This window comes from Marmota marmota, unplaced genomic scaffold, assembly GCF_001458135.2.
Source record: "Marmota marmota marmota unplaced genomic scaffold, marMar, whole genome shotgun sequence".
NCBI lineage: Eukaryota > Metazoa > Chordata > Mammalia > Rodentia > Sciuridae > Marmota > Marmota marmota.
Window position 1 is genome coordinate 14,886,555 of NW_026000241.1, and position 21,991 is coordinate 14,908,545.

At 38.1% G+C, this 21,991-nt stretch overlaps 1 protein-coding gene across 1 annotated transcript in view; it reads left to right on the forward strand.

The window, feature by feature from the left end:
- Scn11a (sodium voltage-gated channel alpha subunit 11) overlaps nt 1-21,991 on the forward strand; it is an 85,048-nt gene that overhangs the window by 51,465 nt on the left and 11,592 nt on the right. Inside the window, exons 17-25 of the mRNA XM_048794999.1 lie at nt 4,099-4,206; nt 4,906-5,023; nt 6,743-6,897; nt 9,818-10,008; nt 10,842-10,845; nt 12,452-12,553; nt 12,964-13,227; nt 13,388-13,445; nt 18,299-18,436. Of these exons, the coding sequence (XP_048650956.1) occupies nt 4,099-4,206; nt 4,906-5,023; nt 6,743-6,897; nt 9,818-10,008; nt 10,842-10,845; nt 12,452-12,553; nt 12,964-13,227; nt 13,388-13,445; nt 18,299-18,436 (1,138 nt within the window). The remainder of the gene's footprint in view (nt 1-4,098; nt 4,207-4,905; nt 5,024-6,742; nt 6,898-9,817; nt 10,009-10,841; nt 10,846-12,451; nt 12,554-12,963; nt 13,228-13,387; nt 13,446-18,298; nt 18,437-21,991) is intronic.

The following is a 21,991-nucleotide window of genomic DNA, read 5'->3' on the forward strand; positions in this document are numbered from 1 at the left end:
GTAACCTTGATGAGTACCATTCTGCTTGGGATGAGATGAAATCTCAATGTAGTTTTTTTTTTTTTAATATAGCTTTATTTATTTATTTTGATGTGGTGCTGAGAATGGAACCCAGTGCCTCACACATTTGAGGCAACTGCTCTACCACTGAGCTACAGCTTCAGCCCTTAATGTAGTTTTGATTTCATTTCCCTGATGACTAAAGATGTCGAATGTTTTTTTCATATAATAATTAGCCCCTTGTACTACTTCTTTTGAGAAGCATCTGTTCACTTCATTTGCCCATTTATTAATTGGATTATTTTGGAGTTTGGGTTTTGTTTGGATTTGAGTTTTGGTACTGGGGATTGAAGCTAGGGGTGCTTAACCACTGAGCCACATCCTCAGCCCTTTTTATTTTTTATTTGGAGACAGGGTTTTGCTAAGTTACTTAGGGCCTCACTAAGTTGCTGAGGTTGATTTTGTGCTTGTGATCCTCAAGCCACTGAGATTATAGGCATATGCCACTGCACCCAGCATTTTTTGAGTTATTTATATTTTGTGGTCATTAATCCTCTGTTGGAAGAGTAGCTGGCAAATATTTTTCTTGCATTTTTGTATGTTGTCTCTTCACTTTGTTAATTGTTTCCTTTGCGGTGCTGAAGCTTTTTAATTTGGCGTAATCCCATTTATCAATTCTTGCTATAATTTCCTGAGATATAGGAGTTCTATTTTTTATTAATTTATCTTCTTTTTTTCTCTGTGTTCTTTGGATTGCATATCTTTATTGACATCTTTTAAGTTCACTGGTTCTTTCTTCTACTAATTCAAGTGTAGTTTTGGTCCTTCTAATACATTTTTCATTTTAGTTATTGTGCTTTTCAATTCCAAAATTTGTTTGGTTCCTTTTAAAAATTTAATTCATGTTTATTGATATTATGTATTGAATTATAATTGTCATCATGGCATCTTCTATTTCTTTATGGATGACTTATTTTAATTCTTTAAACATATTTTTAATGGCTGTCTTGCGTTCTTTGTTAACTTTTTGCCCTTTTCTATGCAACTTTTGTTACCTGCCTTTTTCCTATGTATGGGTCACATTTTCCTGGTTTTTGCATTTTTAAAATTTTTGCTTAAAATTGGACATTTTAATTAACATGCTATAGCAACTCTATAACAAAGTTTCCCTTCTCTTCTCTGTGCTTTACTTATTTGATGCCTTGGCTAAACTAGTATAGTGAAGGTCATTCCCTTCCCAAACCACAACTCTACACACACACACACACACACACACACACACACACTGCAAAGTTTTTGGCATCACTCCTCAGAGAGAACAACCCAGAATGTACACAGTCAGTCTAAGATGACAATTGTTTTAGCAGGGCTCTCTTTGATGCTCTGCTTCTATGATCTCTGTCAAGTCATCAGCCTCATTTGATATCACATCTGGATTTTAAGCTCAACTGATTTTTGCATAATTACTCTATTATCTTTAATGATGCCATCCGGCATGCATTGCTCAACATTGTAATCCACTTAAATGCAAGAAGAGATAGCATTTAAGGACACTCTTTAGAATTTTATTTTACCCCAAAAGATTCTTCTTGGATGTTTTCTCCACAGTTCTCTGTGGTTAATGTGATGACCTAATTTATTGCCTTTAATCAAGAAAAGCTACTAGCCTCTTCATATTTGCTTAGTACAGAATCTCCATTTCTCTATTGTTTTCAAGAATGCCCATAGGCCTGAACTTTCTCTCAAATAAAAGTCATTTTTTGTTTTGTTTTGTTTGTTTGTTTTTTATTGGTGGATTGCTCTGGAGTTCTTTTTTCTTATGGATCCCCTCACACCTTAGGAAAAATCTTGGAGTCACTATTCTAAGTACTTAACAGGGGCAATAGCTTTTCTTCTGGTCAGTTTTCTTTTTTCAGTAGACCTCCAAAGCCTCTGCTAGCCAGGCAAGATGAAGTGAGAATGATCAGGGTCCCAGTATTCTCAGGCTGCTCCTTCAACAGTCAAGTCTCTGTCCTGTGTGTGGGGGGCACTGAACGGAAAAAGGGAGCTCACTTTTTGGCCACACTCACCAGGAATTTAGTAAACTCTTCAACTGAAAGAGGAGATGAGAAGTACTGGTGACCTTAACTCCTGATTAGGTATTGTATCCCTTGATTAGGAGCTGAGGGTCAAGGAACCTTATAATCTTGGCTATACCTGCCTCACTTGGGTTGGGAGTCTGGAAGGAGAAAGTACCTCTTGGCTCCAATGCTATAGACTTCTGCTGTCCTTACTGAATTTTAGTATGTTTTCTTAAATGAGTGTTTTGTCTTGTGGTGTATGCTCTCAGGACAATTTCCAGAGACTTCAAAAATTCTGAAGTTTTCACCATTTACAATTATTCCCTGGAGAGGAGGTTCACAGAGATCCTCATGTGTCATCAAGGGTGTGAAACCCTATGTATTTTTTTTTCTTTTTCTTTCTTTCTTCCTTCCCCCGCTCCCCGGAGCAGGGGTCGATACGGGGGATTGAATTCAGGGACATTCAACCATTGAGCTACATCCCAGCCCTATTTTGTATTTTATTTAGAGACAGGGTCTCACTGAGTTGCTTAATGCCCCACTGTTGCTGAGGCTGGCTTTGAACTCTGGATCCTCCTGCCTCAGCCTCCCGAGCTACTGGTATTACAGGTGTGTGCCATGGTACCTGGCTGTATGTTTTTTTCTTAAAAATTAAATGCTAAACTTACTAATTTTAATGGTTCTCTTAATTTATTACATTGCTTTCATATTTTCTCAAGTACATTCGCCTCAGTTTTTATTTTGGGGGAAGGCTATTGATTTTATGTTATATATTTTGGAACATTAGTTTGAAAGTTCATGTTTATTGAAAGAATCTGTCACTCTCTCTTACAGCTGAAGTTCTATGATTGTCTCCCATCCATTTCAGAACCATCTCTCTTATTACCAACCTGGGATTTTTTTCTAATAGTGACAGTAAGCATATTGCAGATCTGGTCACTGAACCAGTGGGTGCTTTTGACCAGGTCTTATTTCTTAGGTTGTACTTCCTTTTTTCTCTTAGGTGAACAGCTTTCTATTATTGTAACTAGGAGCATTTGACACAGGTTTTTATTGTTGTTGTTGTTATTGTTTTTTCGCCTTCTTCCTTAATTGCAAGAACTTCATCCCAATGGTTTCACCCCACAGATTTGACCTCAGATAGAGCTCTGTTTCCTTTTCTTACATGAAGCATTTTTAGGTACCAGTACCTGTTGCTACGACTTTATATTTCTGTTTAGTGTCTGCTCTGTAAGTGTGTTTACTCCTTTTTTTGTGTGTAGGTATGTATGTATGTATATTTGAGGACATGCATACATGTGTATACATATTTATATGTGTTATCACAAATGATCAAAGGGTAGATATAGTCTTAAATCATGGTCATATTTGCAGAAACCCTTCAATAGGATGAAATTCTTGCCTAAGCTGTGACTTCATGCATCCTTTTCAGATATACTCCCAGATTATTGAACCAAATTTATTTATATGTAGTTCTGTATTGCTGTAGTTTTCTTTATGCATTTTGCTTCCTGTTTTGCTATGGAAACCCTCTCTGCCCCCAGAAGATAAAAAAATATTATTTTCTAAATTTTTCTTCTCAGTATTTTTGCTCATCTCTTTTTATATCAGACTATCACATAATTATAGATTTTATTTTTACTATATAATGGCAATGAATATCCGTACCATTATAATAACTTATTATTATAAATTAAATAATTTATTAGTTAGCTATTAAATTTAAAGGACACATTTAAAAATATATTAAATCCCATTTACATTTCACCTCTGAATTTTTTGGTGGGTATTTTGATTATGTAACTATTTTGATTAATGTAACTTTGAAGTTAGGTTTCAATTTTCTGTTTTATCTAGTAGGTTTCCCAGAATTATTTCACATTGAGTTCTTCCAGGGGCAGTTCTTTAAAAGAGAGTAATGTCACAGACTATTCTCATGACACTCAAAAAGCTAAGTAGAATTCAAACTTTTTTTTTTAATCTCAATCAAAATGTCCAGAAAAAAATATTAATTTTACTCTGGGCTCCTCTGTGACAGGCCTATGACCTTCACCAGGAGAAGCCTGCCATCCCAGGAGATCAAAGTGTGGAAATTGAAGTGTTTCCTGAGGAAGAGGTTTATTTGGCCGTGCAAAATCCCAGAAAGGTAATTTTCTTTGGGAATTGTCAGAAGGAACATGTGACTCATCCACACACCTCCACAAGAGCCATTATGGAAAAATATCTAATGCAGAAAGAATCGCCAGAATTGAGTTTTAAGTAGAACATTTTTCAACTTTGCTACTATGACATTTAGGGCAGGACAATTCTTTATTATGAGATTTTTCTGTAAACTGTAGGATGTTTAGCAGGATCCTTGACTTCTATTCACTAGATGCCCCAGTAACATCCCCCACCTCTGTTTGGATGATTAAAAATGTCTGCAGACATTGTCAAAATGTCTCTTACAGGGCAACATGAACAAGAACCACTGGTCTGGGTCTACTGTTTCACAAATTGAGACAGATTAAAGTTAGAGTCTCAGCAGAATGGTCTTCTCATTACCTAGTTCCTAACTGGGATTAGGCAACCTTCAGGGAAGACATTTTCCTCCCTACAAAAAGACTCTTCCCGAGTCATCATATGCCTTGCTGTTCCTCAGCCATGGAGAGTAGTTAGTGAATTCTCTCCTGAAGTCAGGCTGATCAGAGCACTTAGGAAAGGACCTAACTCGACACCTTTCAGATCTAAAAGCCCTCACCTCATTGGTTTCTTCCCTAGCAAATCAATAATGAAGAATTAGATACTACCCTGGGGAAACAGGGTCTTGATAAATGACTCCCCCTTTCCTTTTTCTGATGCGCAGAAGTCTGATGCCATCAGTATCCCATCAGAATGTAGCACTATAGATCTGCAGGAAGCCTTTGGATATTTGTATAGAATTGTTCCCCAACAAAAGCAACCAGAGAGATGTTTACCTAAAGGTAAGTGGCCATATTCTTCATACAGTTCAAAAAGTCTTTGAATGGTATTTCTGGTCTTTGTAGCTCTGTGGTTTTGGTAGTTGTCTTCCTTTTTCGTAGGGACAAAAGGAAAGACAAGGCATCCAGAGATTCTTGAGGCTATTATGGGGTCCACGCAGAGGGGATTTTAGGAAATTCTTGATTTAGTTGGGCTCCACTCACACAGCCCAACAAGAAGGACAAACACTCTAGAAAACTTCCCTAGAATGTCCACTGGTCAACACGTCTACCACATTATATAGTCCCTGGACATCCATTATCAGAATATATTTGAGGTTGAAAACCAAGAGAAAAACTTGGCTATTTTGGTTATTACCTTCATCTCAGGATCCAGACTTCCTAAACTCAAATTCTAGCCCCTCCCCTTACTAGCCACATGACTTGTTCGATGTAGTTAACCTGTCTATGCCTCATTCATAAAATGGAGATAACAATGGCACCGACTGCCAAGGATTGTTGTATGAAATGAGTCGATGTAATTATATATTTGTATACCTAGTACGAGAAATAGAATATGGCCCAGATAATGGATCTGACAAGTATGGATCAATCAATAAACAAGTGATAACAAATTGATAAATGAATCTAAAAATTAAAAATTTCTCCATCCATTTGGGATTAAACTGGGTCTAGAAGGAACACCAAGAAGGGGTTTCTGATTTCTCTTCTGCATTGTTTGACAGCCCCCAAACTTCACAGGGGCCAGGCTGGGGATTTTCAAGAGACTATAGTTCTCTCAATTTTCATTTGGCCTGGTCATTGAAGAAGGTGCCGGATGGCAACAGTGGAGATGGAGAAGAAAGGCAGATGCTAGAAGGACAGAGGAGTGGGATAAAAGATGGGAAGAAATAAGTCTTTTAGGAAAATTAACTTACTGATGTTCTGAAAGATAGGGGGAGGAAACGGGCAGAGTAGGGAGACCTCATAGTGGCTTGGGAAGATGATGAGGAAAGGAGTGGAATGTTGGAGTCACCATGAAGTTAGGATCATCAGAACTGGGAGAAGAAGAAGGAGAGACTAGGAGAGAAGCACAGTGTGATCCATGCTAAAGGTTTATGTGTGTTGGGACAAATGTTCAGCTCTTTGTAGACATCTTGATAATTGATCCAGTTCTTTCACGTATGGCTTGGGTGGGTTCACAAAGCCTTTGGCCATCCTTACCTCATTTCTTTGGACACAATCTGTACATGAGTGCCAAATATATTATTTCATAATAAACAACCCACAAAGCCTCAGAAGCACACAATAATAAACATGTACCTGAACGATTCGGTTGATCTAGACTGGGTATCTGTGCAATGTTGTATGGCTTTCCATGTGAATCATGATATTGTCTGGAAATCCGCTAATCTAGCTTTAGCTCAACTGGGTCATGGCCCTATACTCCACACGTCTATCATCCTCCTTCCAGAACCAATGGGTTAGCCTGAACATGCCTTCCTTATGGTGCAAGAGGGAAAGTGGAAACATACCCAGCCCAGGCTCAGCACTGGCACACCATGAAGTGCACTCCATGCTCTTGGCCATGGCTGAGTCCATTCAGGGGATTGGAAAGAGACTCTGTCTGCCTTGTCAGGCCACAAGGCAAGAGATGCCAATAGAGGGAGGAGTGACTATTCGGAGCTGTTAATGCAATTTACTAGAGCTCCTAATGCTAGTGCTTCTTCTGATCCCTTTCAGGTCTGCATTGCTTCTTTCCCTGCTGTAGGAAGGACAGGAGAAAGTCTCCCTGGGTCATTTGGTGGAACCTGCGGAAAACCTGCTACCAAATAGTGAAACACAGCTGGTTTGAGAGCTTTATTATCTTTGTGATTCTGCTGAGCAGTGGGACGCTGGTAAATTATCATGGTCTCGTGTTGACATTGCATTTCAGGGCAGCTGGGAGAGCTGCACTGATGGGACCCTTTCTGAGTCTGTAAAAGTGGGTAGACCAGGCAGAGAGGGGATCTTCACTGATGTACTTTTTAGAGTTTATCCTACGCCTGGGAAATCCTCAAGCCAAAAATGCTTTTATCTGCGGGGGGAAAAATGAACCCAAACCAGCACCTTAACATGAGTCCAGACCTGTCTATTTACTCCCAACCACCACCACCTTTTTTGGAGAATTTCTACTTCTGTTGTATCTACACATTTCCTACTCCAGATAGCAATTCTCCCATCCTCTCTTTTCCTGAGGATCATAGTTCTGCTTTCTAAAAGGAGGGGACCAGGAGACACTGCTTTATGTTTATGATCCTTCTAGACCAAGCGTGGTAAGAATCCCTGTGTGGCTTGAAATAACACTAACTCCACTTGCCTCCAAAGACATAGAGTCATCATTTCCTTTTCCTCCTCTCTTCACACCTTCTGGTCCTTCTTGTACCCTCTCCAGCTCCTCCCTGGGAATCTCTCTTATCACTTACCCCCCACCTCCTTCTTCCTCTCTCATTCCTTCCCCTTCTCTCTTGTGTCTTCCCTTTAAATGGCCACCATAGGGAACTTTTACAATTTGCTAGGCTAAGTGAACAAAGTTCTGGGTCTCCCTTCTTGATTTAGAGTGACAGATCATTTCACATTATCTAGCAATTAGAAAAGAAAAGGAAATGTCTTGTTCCCGCATCCCATGCCTTCTAGCTAATGCTTTGTATCCATGCGATCTCTACGTGAAAAGAAATGAGAATATACCAAAGCTCATCAGGGACTGTGACCAACATATATCCCCATTTAACTACTTACTGCAATGTAAATTCATTTTAGACAAAAACAAACAAACAAAAACACCCAAATGTTTCTAGAACCACCCATTGAACTCCCTTGATTGATTTATATTGCTCGTCCATGGTCTAGGATTATCTGTAGTCTCTTGGTGATTACATGTCCATTGGCGATCTACACTTATTCCAATGTTGGGGTTTCTTTGGTTTTATTCTACAAATAGTACTTGGGATATTCAGTGGCAGCTGGGAGAGCTGCACTGATGGGACCCTTCCTGAGTCTGTAAATGTGGGTAGACTAGGCAGAGGGAAATCCTCAAGCCAAAAATGCTTGTCAGAAGGCCCTAGAGACACACTTATATGGGCATTGTGGAGAGACATTGTATAATCAGAGACCTAGCAGAGATACACAATCCCAGTTCTCATCTGCCTTCAGGAGGCAATGCAGGCATCTGGGCAGAGCAATACTGAATATACAAAGCAGAGGGTGCCAGGAGATAGACCCAGCCCATTTCATTGTAATATTTGTAAAAAAAAATTGAAATACGAAGAACTTAATCTATTGCCAATGCATGTGGTGTATGAGCCAGCAGCATCAGCATCACCTGGAAGCTTAGAAATGCTGTCTTGGCCCTCTTTTAACCTCCTGAATCAGAACTTACCTTGTAAGGAGTTCTCCAGGTGATCTGGGCTTGTTAAAATCTGAAAAGTTCTGGTTTGGGCATCTATAAAATAATGAGAGCCTCCTGGATCATGAAATGGGCTAGTTATAACTGAGCTATGCTAATTCAGACTTGCTTACCAGTTTGATGCTAAGCTTCCAAAATGAGAGAGAAAATGAACCTATAACACTAATCAGATTTGTCTGTCCTCAAGAGGCAAGCAGACAAATCCCTGACCTTCAGAAGCTTGGAGAGCAGTAAGGAAGATAGATGGCTCCATTATAGGCCAGATCATAAGCAGTGGGTGAAGTGGGACAGGTAGGGATTGGTACCTACCCCAGGCTTGTAAGAATAGGACAGTTTCCTGTAGGAAATGACAGCTAAGCTCAGATCTCAAGGCTGAGATGGGGTTGGCAGGGCAAGGAAGAGATGGAAGGTTTCTCTAGTCAAAAACCCATTTGGTAGCAGGAAGAGAGGCTGTTTTACCCTTTCGCATTCTTTTTTTCCCTGGTGCTATAGGCTTGCCTTCATGCCCAATAGCAGGATTGAGTTCTCACCTGCCTGAGCATTTTTCTGTGTCTTGGGCAGGTTTAATACTAGGCTCCCTTCTCTCCTTTCTTTCATTCTCACTATGTGTAGGCCAAGAGGACAGGTGATATCCTAATTATATCAGAATCACACACATACTTCAGGTGAGGGAAATGTTTGGATGTAGCATGAAAACAGGGTCTCTCTGAAAACCAATATGTCTCGTTTTCATGATCACACTTAGTGAATGTTTAATATTTGAAGTGATTTATATTGGGAATTCAAGTCCAGAGCTGCTCAAATTTAGTGTGTCATGGCACATATAGAAAATGGTATAATTTGCAGGGAAAATTGGGTAAATGGATAAGGCTGCTTGTTGGAGGAAATGACAGACTTCAGACCTGGGTCTCAAGTGTGGGCTTAGAGCATTTGGACTCAATGCCATCAGCAATGGAGAGACACTGCATAAAGCCACTGAGAGGACTAGGAAGATGAAAGAGATGGTCTGTGCCATCGGGTGTTTCTGGAAAAGTTGAAAAGATACACTTGGCAAGCCCTGAAAAGATTAGGAAGTCTAGGAAATGGTGTGGTGATCCACTAGGAAGATGTTTTCTATTCTGGGGACTAGTGAAGAGAGACCATGGGACCCAGAGGGCAACAGAAGTATAGAAATGGCATTTTCCATTTTCATGTACTCAGGGATTTGATTCCATTGGGGAAAAAAAGTCAACCTTATTTTCTTTTGGGCAAAACTGCATCACCAGGAGATGTGCTCGCTTTTATTCACAATAGCAAGAAAAACAAAAAGTAAGCAAGGAGTGTTTTGCAAATATTCAGTTTGGCCCATGGCTGGATGTGCTTTATTATTTCAGGTATTTGAAGATGTTCACCTTGACAAGCGGCCACACGTCCAAGAAATACTAAATTATACTGACCATGTTTTCACATATATTTTCATCTTTGAGATGGGTCTGAAATGGGTGGCCTTTGGATTTGGGAAGTATTTCACCAGTGCCTGGTGCTGGCTCGATTTCATCATTGTGATTGTAAGTTTCCTATGTCTGTGACCGATGCAGGTGGAGGTGGGTTGGGGAAGGGGACTATTGAGGATTTGGTTTTCCAGTGTGCCTCTCCAAATTATTTTCTTGTTATCATTGCCTCCTCATAGTACTTGTAACTCAATGTTTTTTGTCCAGTGTAATTTCAGCCTTCCTTGTGCCCCACCTCTCATCCATGATACTTTCTATGCTCACCTTCCCAACCTTTAATGCCACTGGCTATTTCTTTATTTTTTAAAAAATTTGTTACATATGACAGCAGAATGAATTACAATTAATATTACAGCACAATTTTTTCATATACAGCACAATTTTTCATATCTCTGGTTGTACACAAAGCAGAGTTACACCATTCGTGTCTTTATACATGTACTTAGGGTAATGATGTCCATCTCATTCCACTGTATTTCCTACCCCCATGGCCCCTCCCTCCACCTCCCTCCCCTTTATCTCTTTGCCCAATCTAGAGTCCATCTAATCCTCCCATCCCCCCCTCTTATGAATCAGCATCCTTATATCAGAGAAAACATTCAGCATTTGGTTTTGGGGATTGACAAACTTCAGTTAGCATTATGTTCTCCAACTCCAACCATTTACCTGTAAATGCCATGATTTGATTCTCTTTTAATGCTGAGTAATATGCTATTGTGTATAGCATGTAGATAAAAGATAAAACTATTGGAAGACATCCCACTGAAGAATGCAGTAGATTGGGAAACACTGGGTATTCTCATGGGTCTCATCAATGTTTCCAAATTTGATGGAACAGAGATAGGGGTAAGGTTCCAGGTGAAAGGTGACGAGTGTCCCTGTTGAAACACCTCTTCCCAGCAAGGAGGACAGTAATTTGGTAAAGCCAGATGAACAGCTAAGCTCTACTATCCTTCTCCCTCTGACTAGGGGCAAAGTAGGGGTACTTGGAGAGGTGCCTAATACTCCTTCAATAAGCAATGCTATTTCAAGCAAGAAGTCCATTAAAAAAAATTACACATAGAAACATTTGAAGTTGATGACAAATTTTAAAATCTTATCATTCTGTCATATTCACTAATTTCTCTTAATTTGAAAAGTTGCTACTACTACAGTGTAGTTGGCAGGATGTGTGCAGAATGTTTTGGGTTAATAGCAAACTTTGACATTGGCTTAGTCAGGGGCATCATAACTCCCTGGCCAGCTGAGCAACTCCTTATTCTAGATGAACCTCGGAAGACTTTTCATGACTAATAAGAATGACTGAAGATCTGCAAGGAGTCACCCTCAGCTTAAGTTCAGCAGATTGCTAAGTTTTCATTTTGTGTTCTTACCAGAACTTTCCAACCCTCAGTCCTATGCCATAAGGGAAAAGTATTGGGGAGAGAAAAATGCTTTTTATTTCACAAAAAGGGGCTATTTGAGAAAGAAAAAAAATTAGTAAACAAATTAGTTTTTCTTTATAACTTTTTATTTTTGATCTTAAACTTACTGAAAAGGTGCAAGAAATAGTATTAAGAACTCCTCCTACTCTTTCCCCAGCTTGACAAGTTAGCAATATTGTCGCTCCTCTGTTTGCTACTCTCTTTCATTCTCTCTCTCCATTTTTTCTCTAAAATGCTTAAGATTGAGTTGCAAGCATCATGTCTCTTTACCTCGCAACCTGTCAACATGTGTTTCCTAACGAGGACATTGTCTGGCGTAATCACAATACAATGCTCAAAGTTAGAAAATTCAGCATTGACCCCTAACTAAAACCCACGTCTGTTTTCCAGTTTTGTCAGTTGTCAAAACAAGATTCTTTATGATGAGTTCTTTCTACCCGTCCACCCTCTACCCCTGCCCCAATTCCATACTATGATATCATTGTCACGTCTCTTTGGTTTCCTATGATTCACAACAATTTCTCAACTTTTTTTTCATCTTTCATTGGACAAACAATGTAAATGCATTATTCCAGCTTTTGTGGACTGTAGCTTTGCCAGACAAGGAGAAAAATGGACTCTCCATCTGCACCTTCCCTTCCAGAACAGTCTGACAATAACAATTGTGCTCAGCCTCTCAGAAAGGGGGCTCTTTTTTAAAAAAAATATATTTTTAAATTTGTTCTAATTAGTTATACATGACAGCAGACTGCGTTTTGACACACCATACATAGATGGAGTATGACTTCTCATTCATCTGGTTGTACATGATGTAGAGTTACGCAGGTCATGTCATTATATATGCACATAAGATAATAATGTCCAATTCATTCTACTATCATTCCAATCCCCATTTCCCCTCCCTCCCTTCACTCCCCTCTGTCTAATTCAAAGTACCTCTCTTCTCCCTCTATTGTGAATTAGGATCTGCATATCAGAGAAAACATTCAGCCTTTGATTCTTTGGGATTGATTTAAGACAGGGGCTTTTGAGCCTGTGCTGAACCCTGGGCAAGAGTTAGGAGCACTCACAAGTCAGGTTCTCCTCCCACCAGGTCTCCGTGGTCAGTCTCTTCACCGTAAATACGTGGAAGCCCCTTCGGACTCTGCGAGCACTGAGACCTCTTCGAGCGCTGTCTCAGTTTGAAGGAATGAAGGTACGTTCTCCAGGTGGATGGGTGGAAATTTAGCTAACAGAGATATGGAGAGAAGCCCACAACTCTTTTGCAACTTGGGCTTTTCTTTGTGTTGCTAAGATTTTCTTGGGATTCTTCCCACCCAGTCCAGTGCTTACAGTCTAAATGGTGGAGAAAAGTCTGGGATACTCCCAAGAGGTCTTCTGTGACAGTTGAGGTGGCTTCCCTTCAGGATCCTAGGGCAGCTGTCTTCTAAGTTTCTAAGCTCATTCTCAAATTCTTCTCAGTGGAAACAGGAGCCAGGAGTAGAGCCTGACATACAGAGCTTCAAAAGAACCAGCCACGCCCATCAGGCCCATCCTGAGGTGATCAAGTGATGGGTGAGGCCTACACATTTGTTTATATTCTTCTTTTGTTTTATTTTCCTTAAGGTGGTGGTCAATGCTCTCATAGGGGCCATTCCTGCCATTCTCAACGTTTTGCTTGTTTGCCTGATTTTCTGGCTCATATTTTGTATCCTGGGAGTAAACTTCTTTTCCGGACATTTTGGAAGATGCATTCGTGGAAAAGATAAAAGCAAATATCTTCCTAATGTTGAAAACCGAAGTCAGTGTAATGAGTGTAATGAGACTTGGGTCAACCTGGAAGTCAACTTTGACAATGTGGGGATCGCTTACCTTGCTCTGTTGCAAGTGGTAAGTGCTGTTGGTGGATTTTGCACCCGGAGAAAACTTGTAAGAACTGTAAATCATTTTTTTATAAAAACCTAGGGACTCCATTTAAAATGATAGAATCAGCTGTGTCTGTTGATGGCAAGTCTGCAGTTGTATCCATGTTTCTTTGCTTCTGTTGCAGGCAACATATAAAGGCTGGCTGGACATCATGGAAGCAGCTGTTGATTCCAGAGGGGTGAGTTCCTGTTCCCCTATGTTCTAGAATGTCAGGGTCAAATGATGGATAGTCCAAAACTTCCTGCCTTAGACTTTCCACAGCCAGAGAGCTCTCTGCCTTGTTTTCCTTGGGACCAAATTACGAAATACCAGTCTGATAAAACGGTATTCTAATCATGTCCAATTTGTATCTGAAATCCCAGTATTCTCTAAAGTCCAGTCTTCCTTCTCCATGGTGAATAAGGGAAGACTGTTCATGTGAAGATGGAGCCAGAAGCAATATAATCATGGGATGTCTTGATTTTTCTCTAATCTCTTCAACAAATGAATGGAGAAGAAGAAACCAAATGTCAAAGACAACCTGACCGTCTTAGACTGTGAGAAAACTTTAAGATTGGGCTACATCTGAGTAAGAGAGGGCCTCCCAAGACTCCAGGTTCCCTGCAGACTAGAGGGGATTCTGGTGATTGCCGATTGTTGGATTCCAGTTAAAAAAAAAAAATAGTTGCCCAAAGCCACAGAGTAAGCAAATGGTTGAATCGAGAATGAAATCAATGGGGGAGGTGTGTATTTTTTTTTTTTTTTCTTATCAGGCACATGTGTGTGCGTTGTTCTGTTTGGGGGTCTGCAGGGTGGATGCCTGACACATGGTAAGTGTTTAAATGTGTAAGAGGGCAGTGGCAGTGGAGATGGTATGAGTACTATAACAGACACGTTAAGGAATGCAAATTTGTCTTTATGGTCATTCTAGTTCTCATTATAAATTCACAGACTGTCATTATGAGTTCATAGATAGATAATGCATAGCAACAAATCTGAATTTGCTTTATTCTGAGTATGTTAATAAAATCCAGTTTCTGGAAAGGAAAAGCTAGTAGTAGAAACTTAAGTGTTTATAATAATTATACAATTATATTATGCATATATACAATTTATACTATAGCATTTATGTTATATAAATATATATTATATACACAATATAATATTATAGTTATACTATGTAACAAAGGGCACATTCTAAAATATTGATGTATTCATTTCTTTTTTCCTTTCGAATACATGAACTTAACCTTAGTTTGTGTTGGGCATTCATTTGCCTTGAGGTGGAAGTGTGGGGTATGAAGGAAAGCTTCTGCAGATGTATGGCAGAAGAGGTGTGTGACTTACCAGGATGAATGCTGGAGGTGGGGTGGAAATGTGTGGAAGAGTGCCTATTGTGGTTCTGGTCTTAGTGTGCACTACCTGTTGTATACTGACTGCTGCATTTTGACCCTTGTCTGCAAAATCACAAGGCATCCTACTGGTATTAAATATTGCAGTTTCAACTGGTAAATACCTGGGCCATTTTCCCCTATCAATTCTTCATGGTCTCACACAGACTCTCAGATTAAATAGTAATGACATGGAAAACAGTATTGAGGTTCCTCCAAAAAATAGAAATAAAACTTATATATGACTCCTTCTCATGGTCCCTGGCCTAAAAGACAACTCCTATCCTTTGCTACAAGGTCTACCATGGCAGGTCCATGACTATCAACTCCATATCTAAGCCACATGGGAACTGAGGGATTCAAGAAACCTCTCTCTACCTGATTATGCTTCCCCAGGCCCTTAGGTCAGCCTGCCTACCCAATATATCCCAGGTCTTCAAGAAGTAGTTTCCTCTCAGAAAAATACAGATTAAAGCAAGAACATCTTCTTTGCCTTCCACATTCCACTCAATTTATTGGACCCCATCTTCCCTCCCCAGACCAAAGAGAAAGAATCAGGACATACATCTTGAAGCTCTGATTATGTTTCTTCCCCCCCCTCTCAATTTCCTCCTCTTGTCTAAACCACCCTCACATAAAACTTGTCTACTCTAAGACCTTGATATGGCCAAAGAGGGACATGAAGGAATGTAGATATTCTTATTTCTCAAGGCAATAACAACTTGCAAGCCTACTAGCCCATTGCGTTATCTTATTTTAAATGTCAGATGCTGAACCTTAATTCTTTCTTCCCATTATATTATTTCTGTCCTAATGCCTGTTCTTTGTTGAAATAAATGAAAGCCTCAAGCCAACTGGGACAAAGGCCAAGTCTTTAAGGCATAAGAGAAAGGTATTTTTAATAACTGTCTCCATTACCTGAGGCTATATGAGGGGTGTTGAATAACAAATATAAATATACTTCAGTGGCAATGGAGCTCTCAACAGTGCTAGCTATATCTTTGAATATGATCAGGAAGAAGAAAGAGAAATCTCACCATCCATCTAACATGCATGCATGAATCCAATGGCAACATGTGCAAACTATTCACCCAACAAGGGATCAATATCCAAAACATGTAAGGAACTAATCCAACTTAAAATGGCCAAATGACTTGAATAGACATTTCTCAAAAGAGGATATACAAATAGCCAACAAGTATATGGAAAAAATGCTCAACATTACCAATCATCAGAGGAATGCAGATCAAAAATCACAATGAGGTATCATCTCAATCCAGTTAGAGTAGCTATTGTCAAGACCAAAAACTTAACAAATGCTGCTAAGGATGCAAAGAAAGGAGAGCCTTCTTACAACAATGGTGGGGATGTAAAATAGTAATGACATGGAAAACAGTATTGAGGTTCCTCAAAAAAATAGAAATAAAACTTACATATGACTCAGCGACCTCACTAGTGGGTATATTTTCAAAGGGATTGAAATGAGCATGTTAAAGAGGCAGGTTCACTCCTGTTTATTGTAGCACTATTCAAAATAGCCAAGATATGGAACCAACCTAGGTGTCCACCAATAGATGAATGGATTGAGAAGGCATGGTATGTATACACAATGGAATATTACCCACCACATGAGTGAATAAAATCGTGTCACTTGCAATATTGATGAAACTGGTGGTGTTATCTTAAATGAAATGGCAGGCACCAAAAGCCAAGTATTGTATATTCTCACTTATATCTGGAAGCTAAAATGTTGATCTGACAGAAGTAGAGAGTAAATAATGGTTACCAGATTCTGAGAAGGCCCATACGGCTGGAGGAGAGAGGGTGATAAATGGCTACAGGAATACAGTTATATAGGAAGAATAACTCATGTTCTATAGCCTGGTTGCATGACTGAGGTTGACAGCAAATAATTGAATATTTTAAAATAGCCAGAAGAGAGGATTTTGAATGTTCTCAACACAAAGAAATGATAAATGTCTGAGGTTATAGATATGTCAATTACCCTGATCAGATCATTGCATATTATATATGTGTATTGAAATTATTATGTCAATTTAAAATATGTATTTCTATAATATTAAATATTTCTTTATATATAATATATATTATATAATATATATTATATATATATATATATATATATATAATTTTTTAAAGTAATGTGAGACACTTGGATGAAAAGAATCTCAGATGCTTTTGGCTACTTCTTGAACTGGAAGAGCTGTAGCCAATTTTTGTCCCTTCTAGAGCTTGATTGTTCATTCATTCATTTATGTATTCATTCCATGTGTATGAGAACCTACATGTTACGAGGTGTGCTAGGCACTAGGAATTCAGGAGTGAAGGAATGGAACCACACACAGAACCATGAGAAAGGCAGTGGTCTCTGTATGACAGATGCAGTAGCTCAATAAAGTTGGGCAGTTTAGTCATTTCTGCCTACAGTGTATGTGCCCCTTCTCTGGTGGTCTTTCCTCCAGTTTGGTTCCCTCTAAATACAAATATATATATAGACACTCAGGGAGAATTTATTTTTAAAAAAATAACTTAAAAAGTATATTTTTTATTTCAATAAATCTAAGTAGGTTAAATTCCCACATAAAAGAATTCTTGGTTGGTTCATAAAGTAAATGTAAACACATAAAAAAACATAATTCAGAGAAGTTAAATGTAAACAAATTGATAAATATACACTAGGCAAATGTAAACCAAAAGAAAATTTGTGATCTTCATATAAAATGATATTTAGATACCGTATCTTAGAATTGTATCAGCATACAAAGCACAATGAGAATATATAGACCACACGGCAGAAGTTCATTTCAAGCCAAAATATAGGAGATAAAAATAAAAAGAAATTCAACTACTGGTGGAAAACTTGAAATATATTGTCAGTGTTAAAAAATGAGGAAGAAGAGCTGGAGTTGTGGCTCAGTAGTGGAGTGCTTGCCTAGCATGTGTGAGGCACAGGGCTCAATCCTTAGCACCACATAGAAGTAAATAAAGGTCCATTAACAACTAAAAAAAATATTTTTTAAAAAAGAGGAATATCTTTGAATTTCTTTCTTTCTTTTTTTCTATGGTGCTGGGGATTGAACCCAGGGCCTTGTGCATGCAAGGAAAGCACTCTACCAACTGAGCTAAATCCCCAGCCCAAAATCTTTTGACTTTTGAATTCATTCAAGTCTCTGCTGAAGACTGAAGCTTTAATTCATTTCTTCATATCCAGGTTCTATTCTCTTCTGTCTTACACTGGTGCCCTGAGAAGCTGAACTCTTTTTTTAAAAAATATATATATATATTTTGTATTAGTTCATTTTGACATAATTATATAAGCATGGAATATAATTTGCAATGCCCCGGAGGCTTTCAAAAGACAAATGGGATCATTCCACACCTCTCTCACAATCCTCTAATGATTCTCCGTTGCTCAGAAGAAAAGCCTGAGCCTCCCCCACCCCGTATTCCTACCATGTGCACCATTCAAGCTAAGCAAGGGAAAGCAAAGTACCAGGGCCATCGGGAGGAGGTTAAGTGTGTGATGTTGCTGGTAAAAAGAAAAAAAAAAAATGCTTTGGTCTTGTAAGTAAAACAGCTAGGATGGTTTAATTTTTCTTAAATAATTGTTTTTTCTCTCATTAAAAAAAATCCCTAACAGGAAGAAAAACAGCCAGCATTTGAGGCAAAACCACTCATGTACCTTTACTTTGTTGTTTTTATCATCTTTGGGTCATTCTTCACTCTGAATCTCTTTATTGGTGTTATTATTGACAACTTCAACCAACAGCAGAAAAAGATAAGTATGCGGGTTATCCTGGCTTGGTAAATTCCATCTCAGTTCTGCCAACAGCTTTTCTTTTTCTTTCTTTTTAATTTTTAAAAATTCATTCTAATTAGTTATACATGACAGCAGAATGCATTTCGTTGTACACAAATGGAGCACAACTTTTCATTTCTCTGGTTGTACACAATGTAGAGTCGCACCGTTTGTGCAATCATACATGCACTTAGCGTAATGACGTCCAACCTAGATGCCCTTCAATAGAAGAATGGATAAAGAAACTCTGGTGTATATACACAATGGAATATTACTCAGCATTAAAAAACAATAAAATAATGGCATCTGCCAAGGGCTTTAATGGGACATGATTCTGATGTAGATGGTTGTGCAGAGAAGCCTCTATTATCTGCTTAAGAACAAAAAGCTTGTGCCTGAGAAGATCCTCTAGAATAAGACCAAAAGGGAATGGAAACATCTGGGTGTTATTAAGTCATTATTTTTATGTTTGTCTTATCTTTCAATGGACATTGTTGTTATTGAGATTAAATCTGATAATAATTGAATCTGAATAGAATAGCAATCACTAGGATTAGTATTTATGACCTAGAGTCATATTTTAATAACATTTCAAGTCTTTTTTTTTTAAATCCATGATAAAAAGTATGAACTTTCCTCTTTCAGCAAACTTTTGTCCTGGTTCCCAACATCAGTCTCAGCAGATCTATTGAACCTACTTGGAAAGATCACTGAGGAAGAGGAAGAGCTAGAGAGGTCTTTCCCCATGCATTATAATAAACAGATGTTTATTTTTCTGATTCCAAAATCCACAGGAGCTTCATACTAAAAGTAGTAAATTAAGGAACATAAAAATAAAATATATATCACCTGAGAGCAATCACCTAATGGTAACCACTTGAGATAGTGACTCTTAACATTTTAGTATAATTCTCCCCAGTAATTTTCTAACTAAACATATAATTTCTTTTACTTAGTTGGAATTCCTTATATTTTTAATTTTGTAGTTTATGAGCTCATTAGTTATCATTCCTATGGCATAAAATATTTTTTTGCTATAATTTTCAAGGCTGAATTATATTCCATACTATGGATAACAACAATCCTGATCAATGCTCTGTTTTGGGACATTTAGGTCATTATAAACTTCTTATTCTTTTAAAAACAATAATAAATATTCCTCTGGGTTTTTCATTATTTTCTCAAGATAAGTTCCAAGAATTAGAATATTTAAGGCTTTAAAGGTATCATCAAATTACCTCCCAGAAATGCTGTGGTAGCTAGCCTTCTCTTGAAGGATATGAGAATGAGTGGTTACTCACCATTCTGATGGGTATAATTTATAATCTTCTCTAGATTTATGAGGAAAGGGTTATCTCATTGTTTTATACTTGTGTGTTTGATCATTAGTGAGGTTACACATTTGTTACACATTCAAAGAATCTTCTGGTTTATCTTCTATGTTGAAGATGACATATTTTTCTTATATATTTTTAAATAGTAAGTCCACTTTGTGGCTTGCTTCTCAAATTTTTTGTAATGACATTTTGACTTATAGATACTTTAATGGAGTCCAACTGCTAAGTTTGTCCTTCCGGGTTCCCTTTTCTCACATTTATGAACAAAAGGCATTTCTCGATTCTGAAATCAAGTAGCTAAATATTCACCTGTGGTATTACTACTTTTATTTTTTTAAGCCTTTTTAAAATTTTTTTTACTGTTGAAATCTTGTCATTCATCCAAAATGTACCTTGGTACCAACTAGCCTTCTTAGCATCTGCTGGGAAAGTTATTTGCTATTGTGACACCAACTGTATTGCTTCTGCTACTCAGGAGTGTGGAAGCAATGAATTCATCTCTGTTATAGGCATCTTGATTGCAATCAATATCTGCAATTTGGATGCCAGTCCTTGTGATTTTAGATTTAAGCTCACATTAGAAGTGATTGTTTTGATCAATTCATAAAATCCTTTTGTTTTATCTTGTAGAAAGTCTCAAATATGCACAAGAGTATACTAGCACAACATTTATTGACTTAAGAACATCTACACCCTTACTCAATTCTGCTCCTGGATTTTTTTTTTAAGAGAGAGAGAGAGAGAGAGAGAGAGAAAGAAATAATTTTTTAAAATATTTATTGTTTAGTTTTCGGTGGACACAACATCTTTATTTTATTTTTATGTGGTGCTGAGGATAGAACCCAGCACCCTGGGTATGCCAGGTGAGCGCGATACCGCTTGAGCCACATCCCCAGCCCCTGGATTTGTTTTATGGAGTAAAATGACAAGACATCACATCATTTCATTCATAAATATTTCAGAACACATTTCTTTTTTTATGTCTATTTTTATTACAATTATCTACACATATTAATTGTACAGATTAATGGATTCTCTGATTTTCTATACATGCATGATGTTCATTAATATAACCACAATTCCATTATCACACCTAAAAAATTTATCCTTTGAATTCATCAAATACTCCATCTATGTTCAAATGCGTCTTTAAGATTCTTTTTTTTTTTAGAATTTTAGTATTTACTTTTTAGTTTTTGGCAGACACAACATCTGTTTTTTGTTTTTGTATGTGGTGCTGAGGATCGAACCCGGGCTGCACGCATGCCAGGCGAGCGCGCTACCACTTGAGCCACATCCCCAGCCCCGTCTTTAAGATTCTTTAATGATTTGTTTGTTTATTTTATTTATTCATTTCTATTAAAGTTGTGTTTTCAAATCAGGGTTCCAATGAGGTCCTCCCATCTGACAGTATTTTTTTTTCTTTGATGTGACAAGATGTTCCAGGCTTAGGTTGTACCCTTTCTGTCCTTACCTAAAATCAGCCATTTCCCTAAGGAATGCTAGTTTTTCTTTTTTCCCATGCCCTCCCCCATTATGGACCAGCGTCCACTTATCAGAGAGAAATGGTTGTTGTTTGTTTGTTTTGCTTTTTGTTTTTTATGGAAAATGATGTCTCAAGACTGCAATCCAGAAAGTTCATTGTCATCATTTCTAGGTCTTTCTAGTGGATAGAGCTACTTAAAATTCAGGAATAGAAGGAAATATATGTGTAGAAATATGCATATAGACAATTCATATAACCTCTTATCACATCTTATCTCTCCTTTTCCACACTGAAAAATCTGGTTCTCAGAGCATAGGAGATGATGATAAATTTAAAATTACCACCATGACTCACTTTCTTTATCCCATAACACACCTGTGATTACTAAAAGATTTATTTCTGCCCATCATCCCCCAAGCAACCTGATTACCTTCTAGGTTAACTTCTAGGGCTATGTATCTTTGGTCTACACTCGGGGAGTAAATTCTAACCCCACACTTTGATCAAGAGAGGTCTGGAGTCTCAGAGTATCAGAAAAGGTGGTGTTTTACTCCTGGTCCAGACTGAGTTTTGTGGTGTCTTTCATTGCTAAGAGACAGAGGCTGTTTTATTCTTCACGCTGTCATTGGAAGCCACTGGAAAGGACCAGAGTCTTGCCAGGTCCTGTGGGCTTCCCTCTGTTCACATTAGCCCATGTTTTTTTTTTTTTTTTTTG